This window comes from Eupeodes corollae, chromosome 1 (genome assembly GCF_945859685.1).
Source record: "Eupeodes corollae chromosome 1, idEupCoro1.1, whole genome shotgun sequence".
Classification (NCBI taxonomy): Eukaryota; Metazoa; Arthropoda; class Insecta; order Diptera; family Syrphidae; genus Eupeodes; species Eupeodes corollae.
In genome coordinates, this window is record NC_079147.1 from 295,794,715 (window position 1) to 295,806,197 (window position 11,483).

General features: G+C 29.2%; 1 protein-coding gene across 1 annotated transcript in view; it reads right to left on the reverse strand.

Annotated features, from left to right (window-relative positions):
• The window catches only part of LOC129940853 (cyclic AMP response element-binding protein A), a 124,974-nt gene extending 117,706 nt beyond the window's left edge, over positions 1 to 7,268 (reverse strand). The window contains exon 1 of the mRNA XM_056049356.1: positions 5,858 to 7,268. Coding sequence (XP_055905331.1) covers positions 5,858 to 5,914 — 57 coding nt within the window. The 5' untranslated portion in view covers positions 5,915 to 7,268. The remainder of the gene's footprint in view (positions 1 to 5,857) is intronic.
• Between the last annotated feature and the right edge of the window lie 4,215 nt (positions 7,269 to 11,483).

An 11,483-nucleotide genomic window follows, 5' to 3' on the forward strand; every position in this document is an offset into this window, starting at 1 on the left:
TGAGCAAAATAGAATTGACAGTTTTTTACAAAAAATAAAAACTTGAAAGAAAATTTAACAAAAACTGGTAAAAATTGTTTTTCGACTCAAATATCTCTTTAAAAAATAGAGATTATGGCTTCCAATTAATTTTAACTTATAAGAGATATTGTTTTTAACGTTCGGAAACATTTTGAGAAAAATCGAATCGACAGTTTTTTTACAACCTAAACAAAAAAATTAATAAAAGTTAGTAAAAATTTATTTACGACTTAAATATATTTTCAAAACTTTGAGATATTGTCTTGAAACTACTTTTATCTTTTAAAAAATATTGTTGTCAACACTTAGTCAAATTATGAGGAAAATCTACTTTTTTATAAAAAAATAAAATCCTAACAAAAAATCAATCCTAAAACTTAGTACAAATTTACTTACAAGTCAAAAATCTTTTAAAAATTAAAAATATTGTCTTCAAACTCTTTTTATTTTACAGAAAATATTGTTTTCGATATTCAGTAGTTTTTTTGCAACAGTCCGTTTTTTCATAAAAAATGAAATCTACAAAAAATAGGACGCAAATTTGATAAAAATTGATGTTCGGTTCTTGAATTTGTAAAAATCTAAGAATGATACTAAAATTGGTAAAACATTTTTTTTGACTAAAAATCTATTTAACAAATTTAGATTTTTAAACTGAAATATTTCTTTATATTAAAAATATTGCTGATAATTTAAAATTTGTAAGAATAATTCTACTAACAACTTTTTCAACCCTACATGAAAACCTACAAACTTTTAAGCAAGATAAATTCACAGACGGGATGGGAAGTTATCAGTGTGGGTCGCATCAAAGCCTCTTTTTTTATTTTTTTTTTCGACACATGACTGACGCTTGCCTGGACAACTCTTCAAAATTGTGCAGGAGTGGAATCTGCTAATTTAATAATTGACTTACATATCGAGCCCTTCCCGCCAAATTTATCGTAAGCGCAAAAATAAATTTCATCGTAAACGACAAATCAAAAGTTTACTGCTGGTTCTTGAAACAACTTTTACCCAATGTCAGTATTGAAAATTATTAATTATGCTTAAGTTAAGACATGACAATAGTCTTCAAAGCTCTATGTTGTAATACCAAAATTTCAATAATTAAGTTGTTTGGCGTTAAAGGCTCGAAATTTTTGATAGTCAAATTAACTATTACCGATTTTTCCATCTGTATAAGATGATTGAACTCAATTCAATTCGATTTTACAATTTCAGATTAAAATTTTGACAATTCATTGTTACTAAGGGCTGTATTTTTATAACATTCTTATTTTTCTTGTGTTTTTCGAATGTTGTACACTTTTTCGGCTACAAGAAGGCAACTGAGAAAATTTTCCATTAGTTTCTGTAAACGTCTGGTAGCTCTATTCAGAAACGACGTATTTGTTGCAAAATGGCTATGAAACTTTTTTTGTAACAGCTTTTTAGGTATCACTTTGCCTATCACCTTACAAAGATCAAATTCGTTTATTTTGACTGTCATTTATCAACAATCAAATACCTTAGCCGATTCCACGCCAGATTTGTTTTGAAAATCATAGTTCTGTTAGACATATTCAAATGCAAATTGTGTTTAACGAAGAAGCTCACGTTAAGTTGAATGGATACGTCAATAAACAAAATTGACATATTTGGTACGAGGAGTTTACTGAGTGTTTCGTTGGCTCTATGGTTTGTTGAAACAATTGATTCGTACTTCTTTGAAAACGGTTCTTTAATAGAGCTATAATGACTAACTTTTTTATTTATCAATTGAACAACCATGATGTTCAGGACTCTGGGGCCCTACTATGCAACTTGATTCTATTTTTGATTGTATTTGAAACTCATTTCCGATTTTACTTTCAAATCGTACTAAGTATGAAAGAAGATTCGGATGCCGGTTATACCAACTTGTTTTCAAAAATTGTTCTACTTTCAAAAAATGGACACTGTTGGAATTTGGTTTAATTTTCAAGGAAATGAAGAACGGTACGACCAAATTGAACGCAGAAGAACACCATATCATCTGACATGACTACTCGCAGAAGACAACACCGTGCTGTTCCAATTATCATTAAGTTATCAGCATTAGTGCAGTTTTTGGCAACAGGAGGTAACTTTTAAGAAGAACTATGCGCTCAAAATTGGTATAAATTAATTTTCGACACAAATGCTTACAGTGTTTTTAACTTTCTGTAAAATTCAAAAAAATATTAAACCAAATCGGTGGTGACAAGAATGCTGGAATTGCCCAACAAACTTGCCGAAGTTTTGAATTCAATAGAAGGAGTCATATGCCTGCTGATGATAAATTTTGAAATAAATGAGGAAGAGAAACGAAAGTCTTAACGTTATTTTAAGCAAAAATCACGAATTCCTGGTGAATTTGGGGCGATAGATGGAACTTATATTCAACATTTTAGTAACACTTTGACAAAAAACTCTTCGCTTGCAAACACATTTAATGTAGAGTGATTATTTTCTTGTTTTGCCTTGTTTTGAATTCTACTTTCGAGTTACGTAGTCCCTCGTTTATTCGAAAGTTCTTAAGAATATAGTTGGCACTACTAGAACTATTCGGTTCTCGTTTCTTTGGTTCAAAAGTAGTCGAATAGATACATTGTACCAATTTTTCGACTTCAAGCAATTTCATTGTAGAATCGAGTTACATATAGTAAGGTCCCTGTATTTAACAAGACACGCCTCGTGCTACAACTGGTATTGACCAGTCAATTGGTCTTCGAGATCCTGAACGACGATTTAATTTTTTCTGTTGGGATATGTGAAGTCAATAGTCGACGCCAATAGACAGAAACGGTTGACTACTAGGAGGACAATATTTGCAGTGTTATTGCCGATATACGGCTACACATTTTGGAATAATTCATCTAAAATTTATCCTCCAGAGAAGATTACGTCCGAACGAGCAATTTTGATCATGCCAAATTTGTTATTTTCATGCCAAAAATCATGCCAATTAAAAAACATCATTTCCAACTTATTCTATTTCAAGGAGACTTACCTATAAAAAATACGCTTTACAAAACATTGTCGATAAAACTTGGTGACAGTTTTAGTAAAAATCTAACTGACAATCTGAAAACAAAAACCTATAAAAACATCTATGCGCTTAAAATTGGTAGAAATTAACATTCGACACAAATGTTTTGTAAGAAATTACAGTGTTTTTAACTTTCGGTAAAATGCCAAAAATATTAACTGATAGGTCAAGTGAAAATTAAATTGTTCTCATAAAATAAGTAAAACTTCAATTCCTTGAATGTAAACTTTTTGAAGTTCCTAAAATGCCAATTTGAATAATTGTAAGAAAATAATAAAATGGCATCTGTCAAAATAAACAATGACAGCTGAAAACTGGCGTATTAAAATATCAAAACTAAGGGCTGTCTACACTTTAAACGATTTTGACATTTAAATCCATTTTTAGTTACAATAAAAACAAAATTATTCAAAATTTAAATTTCAAAAAATGTTAACATGTGCTTTTGGAGATAAGGAAATAAATACCAGTTTTAACTTTTGAGTGTGTCATCCAGATTCGTTACGGATAATTTTTCTTGCAGATTTTTCTTTATTATTTTCCCTAAAGAAATCAATAACAAATGCAAATGTCTTGAAATTAGAATAAATTCGATCTAGAGATTTTCCATAGAATACATTTTCACCCTCTCCTGCTTCTTGATGCATGTTTATTGTACCTAAACATGGCCGCAAAACGCCCTCATTTTATTAATTAAAACACATCCTCCACCCATGTCAATTGTCAAACTGCATTTATACGAATATTATTATCTCTTTAACATTTTTATTTGTAGTTGTTCCTTTTTAATTTTGCAGAATTCATTGCCACTAGGTCACATGTATCATTCCATATGGTTTATCAAAAAAAGGAAAAACTGCTGGTTCTCTATCTAAAAATAAAGAAAGAACAAATCATCAACCCCCAAAACATTTCTAACAACCATATAGGGGTGGTTCGCATCGGATATGGTGTTTTTTAATAACACACATAAGACTTTCTTTGGATTTCTATAACCGATAATTACATTTCAAATAATAATAATACGATGTTTAAAAATAGAATATTTTAGAGAAACATATGAGGAGAATCATATCAAAGACACACAACTTGTATTCATTGGAATATTCTCAGAATTTCCTTTTTTTCAGAATAAAATTATTACGATAATGATAACATAATGACATTATTAAGTAATAGATGATTAAAATTTTAAGATATTATATTACAACTTGACTTATGTGCTTGTGTCACCATGTGTTGTTTTTTTTTTTTTTTTGAAACTGATAAGAAAAAAGACAGAAATCAAATTTAAAAATCTCTTATCATCTCGCACATTTCATCTTGTGTCAGACAAAAAGTCATTACAGTTAAAAAATGTGTAAGAAAATAAAACCAAAAACAATTTACAAATCAGTAAAATGAAAGGAAATTAAATGTTTTTTTTTTGTTTTTGTTGCTGTTCACTTAAATGATAACAAACATTTTTGTTTTACTATGCGGTGACATTTATTGTAATGGGACCAAGTAATGGATTCGTGAGAAAATTTGATTTTCTTAAAAATATGTATTTATCAGAAAATTTAGGGAAAAATCAGAAGTGTAACCTGCAATTTGTTTTTGGTTGTTAAGTCGAAAGTTGGGCGCCATTTAACAAAATTATGGTTCAATGTTATTTCGATACATATTTGCTTTCAATTAATGCCCTTATTAATTGCAACGTACGTAAACGTGAAATGGTAGTAAATTTATCAAAGAAAGAGGAGAAAATCATTCGGTATCTTATTCTGAATTCTTATAATAACTAACTAAGTAAGAGATTGGCTCTTTGTAAAAAATATAAAAACATAAACAATACAAAACTAAAAGCAAAATCATACGACACACAAATGTATTCTTAAATTAATGTTATTGCTTTGTATCTGTGCGCAAGAGAAACGAAACCGTTTTATTTACTCTTATCAGGACCCGGTTTTATGATAATAATACGGAATGCGGGCCTCCTCATAGTAAAGTAGTTAAACTGTATTATTCTACAACATATGTTATAATATTTTTGTTTTTTTGTTGGACTATAGCGAATTTTATTTATAAATAGTTCTAAATTTGCATAAAAAACGTTTACAAGCATAAAAATAAACTAAATTGAATCTAACGTTGGGCGCCAGTTGAAAATATAATTGCATTTTTTCTATTTCTTTACTTAAAAGAATCTAATGATCTTTGAAAAACTGTTAAATAAACAAGTAAACTTTAAGAATAAGATGAAAACTGAGTTGAATTTAAATTAATCTTAATATTTTTGTTGGGCGCCAGTTAAATTTATTTTCAGTTTTGAAGGGATACCATTCAGTTTCTCTCCTCTATTGCACTTTTTACTCAAAAACTATGTTGTTTTTTTTGCTTTAAAGGTTGCTAGATTCTAAAGAACTATTGTAACTGTTTTGAGGTTGAAGATTATTTTGTTATAATTTGAAAAATGTGTGTTTAAAAGTCGAAATTAAATTGATACAAAAAGGAAATCTCCTTGCACCAAAATCCATAGCGTTTTAAATCTGTACTAAAATTTTCACTAAACAACAAATTTCAATTTTATTTGTTAATTATCATTAGTTGATTCGGCTTGTTTCGTGCGTGAATAGCCTGATAATTCAAAAACTCAACCGCAGATAAACCATATGGTTTCTGTTTTTATCATTTAACGTCACACGTTGGGCGCCATTTTTAAAAAATTACAGAAAAGAGAGACTTTCTTTCACATACATAAGTATCAGTTAACAAATAGGTAATAATTTTAAAACTTACCGGATCTAAGTCAGAATCCCATATATCCTTGAGGTCACCGTCGTAAAACGGCTCCATACTGATGATATCCAGCGTGAAGGCCGTTTTGTTAAAGATCGTTGCTTATTGCCGAAACAAAATTTACGCGCGTTTATTTTCTTCTTCTTTTTTGATTTAACTAAATAACAACTGAATCACTTCAACGACGATATCAAACACTTATCACAATTTCTGATTTCTTTCTTTTTCACTTTAACGGTGTGGGTACAACAAAACAAAATTTCTTTAAAAAAAAATAATAAACAAAATTAAATAAAACACGAAATCAATTTATTTTTTCCTTTACTGTTTAATTTCTTTCTTTTTTATTTATTTTGAATTCTTAAAGATATAGAAACACTTTTCTAATCTTCAATTTATTTGTAATCTCTTTCTTTTTATTTCGTATAATAGAAGAAATAATAATTATGTCACAATAAAAAATATAATAATTATTAAGTCACTGTTTTTTTTTTATTTTGTTCGTTGTATTTTTATTTTTATAATTTGGGTGCTGATTTGATGAGGGGGGTCAAAAAGCATAAGTTTAAAAATGCAACAGGTTGTCTTGATATGAATTATAGGATGTGGTTAGTTGAACACGATTTTCTTTTATAATAAATTAATTAATGTTATTTCTTGGAATATTGAATCTTTCCATATTTCTTGGCTTTTATTTTCTTAGTTGAATTTGCTTGTGGCATTTATTTGAAGAAAAACAAAAATACACCAAAGTATAATAAGGTTCAAAATGTAGGTATAACGGTTCTTCTGATTGGAAACACTTGTTGCACAAGCACTTGTTGCTAATCTACAGGTAGGTATAGGTACTTTTTAAATTTTTGTTGCTGGTTGGTTGCTTTTCCGGAATTTCCTTTGCAAAGGCACGTTTAAGATACACACTGTATTATTTTAGACTTAGATACTTTTGTTTTTTATTATTTATTAGATTGATAAATGCACTTTAATTAGCTTGAATTTGAACGAATAGACACACGAAACTGATTGATATTGAAATTTTAAAAAATTAGAATAAAATGTCCGGAGAAATTTTTGGAAAATTTTTCTTAAAACAAAAAGAACATCAGCAGTAGCGAAACACTGAATACCAGAGTACAGAATATATTAAAACCCGGACAAGAATACAAAATAGCTGTAAACAGGCAATAAAAAAGATCAACCAACGAAGTAGCAAAGATACAAAGTTACTGTGTATACGACGAGTATACGAGCTACGAGGTAAAAGTATCTCAACTCAATTCAACTCAAAGTCAAAGTTAGAGAGATTGTTGTTGATAGACTGAATGACTGACTAACTAACTAACTGACTTGTTGGTCTGGTCTGGTCTCTCGACGACGGTGTTTTTGACGACAAAAACGTTGTTAGCGGTACGTACGCTCTCAGTGAAATGGACGCAGCTAAAGTTGTCGATAATTTTCTGCACTCTACTTCTATACATTCACACAGATACACACATGAGCGACGACGGCATTCCATTCGCTTTTTCTTAGAGTGTTTTGGTATTGGTGGTAGATATTGTGTATCTGTGTGTTGGGATCACTCTTGTTGGGCTTGTGTGTATGTATTTTGGGGGGACATTTGGATGGATTTGAATTCCTCTTTCCTTTCGTTTTGGGTTTGTTGCTGTTGCTATTACTGTTGCCGTTTGCTTGTTTCCCGTATTTGCTATTTCGAAAGGTGGTTTTTAGTTTAATTGCAGGGTTGCCAGATTTGGCTGTTTGTCAGAAATTTAGCTGTTTTTTACTGAGTTTTTAATAAAACATGTAATATGAAATAGAGCAAATCTTATCTTATCCGATATTTTTTCTTCGCAGCAATAAATTATGTAAGCAGAACATTTTGGAAAAAATAAGTGTTTTGTCTATCTAAAACCAAAACAATACTTTTTTAAGGGATTCATTTTGTGCTGGATTCGATAAGGATTGCATTATGTGTTCATATCACATCAGATTTTTAATATTTACATTCATATTTTATAATGTTAAGGCTGACCAAAAATGGTGTTTTAAAGACTATGGTAAAACACAACAAATAATTTTTAAAAATATATTGTATGATGATTTTGCAGAATACTGGGCCAATTATAGCTATCATTAGTTTTCATCCTTGAAACCAATCATTAGAATTTTTTAGCAGTCGTTTCTAGCTATCATTAAAAATTTATGATTCAATCGACTACAAAATGTTAACATTGGAGTTGTGTAAAATTGGAAGACAAATCAGTGGAAATATTAATTTCAATTTTAAACTTAAAAGTATCAGCTGTTCAGAAATATAAATTTTCCGCCGGAAGATAGAAAAATACAATTTTAGCGAAAAATAACTTAACAATTAAACTATTTTTCTTAAAAAAATGATTGGTATGATTTCCGATTGATCTATAGAAATTTTATTTCTAATCAAAGAGACACATAGTCCATTCAAAAGTTTTCGTCTCATATATTCACAGTTTAAGTCATTTCAACTTAGTGTCAATTTCATAGTTTTGAAGTGTACGTTTTAAAGTTAATTTTAAGTCTTTATTTCTAATCTGAACTTTGATTTTAATTATCTTATCAAACCTTGGATACATCAGTTTTTAACATTATTTTTATATTTGTTCAATACATTTCAAAAACTGAATATAAAAGCCTTATTTAGATGACGGATTCTTTACAAAAACAATAATTACATTTAAATCGTTTTGTTTTTTCCTGTTATGTGAGACAGGTGAAATCTAACAACTTTATTATCATTATTGTTTTCTAATCACAACATTTTTTGAACTTAATCAATTAACTCCAAATAGTTTTTTTTCTAATTATTATTAATTAAATATGCATTTTTGATTAAAAAAGCTTCAATTCATAATGTTTCTTTATCGGTTGGTAGCCTCTCCCATTCTATATGAATCTATTTCTTGCATTGTTATAACATTTTTGTTAACAGTTTTTTGCTTAGCAACATTTTAATTGTACGTCAAACTTAATATTGAAGATAGAATTTATAGATTTTGAAAACCATCACGAAATTTAATTCAAAAATTAAAAAGTAATATTTCAAAAATCTGACGTCATTGAGTTATTTTGAAGTCATTTTTAACTTCAAAGAAAAAGTTAGTAAGACAAAACTTGGTAATAAAAAGTCAAAAAAGCAACTAACAAGGTTTTATAATATTTCAATTCAACATGAAAAAAAATATAAAACGCGAACGGCAGGAAAACTGGTCGTAGTCAGAGAAGCGATTCGCCAGCACATCAACATAGTCGACGATAAGGGAAATGATGTTACAGTGATAAAAAAAAGGATCTTGGTACGATATGAGCGCTCCTGGCTATAATAGATGCTGTTGAAACCTGGAGATTGCCATAAACGTGCTATCGTTTTTACTTCGTAGTTATCCTATTTTAAGAAAATTTAAAATGAATGTGACTGTTTCTATCCAAACGATATCTTTTGTACAAATCTTTGTAGCTTAATATAAATGGTTTGAACCGTGTTTTATATATTTCTCTTTTTTTGGTGCCATATTTTGCAGATCTGTTCATTCTTAAATTGCGGTATCAATCGACATTTTCTGGACAGAAAGTTTACGTTGCATTTATTTGTTATGATTTACTTTTTCAGTTTTTTCAATTTACAAACAAAAATCAAATATGAAATTTGGCTGTGTTAATAACTACTTAAACACAGCATTTTCTATGTTAATAAATAGAGCACAGATGTAGCCCTAAGCTTAAGTTTAAATTTATTTATAAATAGCCTTAACTCTGGACTTGCTTAGTAACAAGTCAAGTATGCAAGAGTTTAGCAAACATTTATGAATATGCCCAACTATGTTTGCAGACAATCAATAAATCGATCCTTATAATTATGCGTTTTATTTTTGATACTAAGGTTAAAACAATAAAACAGAAAAAGTGTACCCTAATTTCAAATCGTTACAATCCATCCCGAAAATGTATTTAATGTGATTATTATGACAACTTTGAGGATGAGAACTAGAAAGTTTTATAATTAAAAATACTTAAATTGCATGAAAATTGCATACAAATAAACTATCTTGAATTCCATGTCGGGCATCATTTAAAAAAACAACTGATAAAAAACTATGTAATGTTTATAGGGACAAAATATATTCATTCTCATCCCAACTCATCATGTTGGGCGTCAACAAAATGTATATTATTGGTGGTGTCAGCTATATATATGTATACCCCAATAGTTTATAAAATCCCTATGATACTCTAAACTCAAAAAATATGTTGTTTTTTTACCTTGTAAGTTTTCAGATCTTAAAGAATACTCGGAAAGTATACAAATATTTCTTTTTAAGAAAATTCAAGACCAAAATATTACAATTAAAGACCATTTTTTAAAAGCATTAAAGCATTAAAGCAAAAACGTTAAATATGTTTATAATATAAAAACCATAATATTCAAATAAACAACTTCCTTTGTTAGTTTTACATTATGCTAGCTTTTACCCGCTGCTTCGTCCCCATTAGATAGTTTTTTTTGGATAGTAATATGAAAAAACTTGATCTGTACTTTTTTGTACGTATGTTTGAATTGTGCCGAGACGGGATGAGGGCATACTAAGTGTGATTGTCATAGATTAGGTTAGGTTAGGTTAGGTTAATACATTTTAAGAAGAAGGTAGGTTACTGCAATACATTATTATGTACGACGATTTTTGTTTTTCCTTACCTGGGCAGATCGAAAAGATTTTGTGTGTCCATGGAAAAACTGTTTTTTTTTTCCAAATTTCCATCTGTTCAGCAGTTTAGGCGCAAAGGCGATCGGCCCACCTGAATTTTTCCATGGGAATGCGTCATTTTTCTGGGGTATAAAGTAGCCTATCTTTTCCTCTCTCGGGTATGAAAATATCTCCATACCAAATTTCATGCAAATTGGTTCAGTAGTTTAGGCGTGCTTGAGTAGCAGACAGACAGACAGAGTTACTTTCGCATTTGTAATATTACTATGGAAATAAGCATATGGAAAATGTTTGTAGCGTCGATAATAATAATTTTTTAATTATTTTACTTTTAATCAAAAATAACTTAACTATGAAAATTACAATGTTATTTAACATAAAATTCCTTTCAATTGGGAGCCAGTCAAATTTTGATATTTTGCGTGGTTGTTTTTAAATTGAAGAAGTACTTATGATGATTTCGATAAATAATTAAAGAATATTACAATTATGGACTGCTTGTTATTAAAAACGTTAACCTTATAAATTTTTGTTTGTTTTAAATTAGATTATTATATGTTCTACTCTTTTTTGTTATTTTTTTCAAATTTTTAGAATATTTCACTGATTTGAAACATGGCAAGCCTGTTTTGTGTTGTGAAGAAGTGAATGGGAATTTTATTTTCTTCTTTTTGGTGTGTGTGTAGTGAGGAATGAGAATCCGGTTCAGAGTGTGTTGTGTATCTGTGTATTACGTATCTCTATATGGGTGTGTATCTATGTGAATAAATTTGTTGGTTACGGTTTGGTTGGTAATAATATCTACAATTCTACTCTCTTTCTCTTTGAACTTTACGAGTTTTACAAGAAGAACGTGTGTGAAATGTTACTTTTTTTTTGCTACCTTT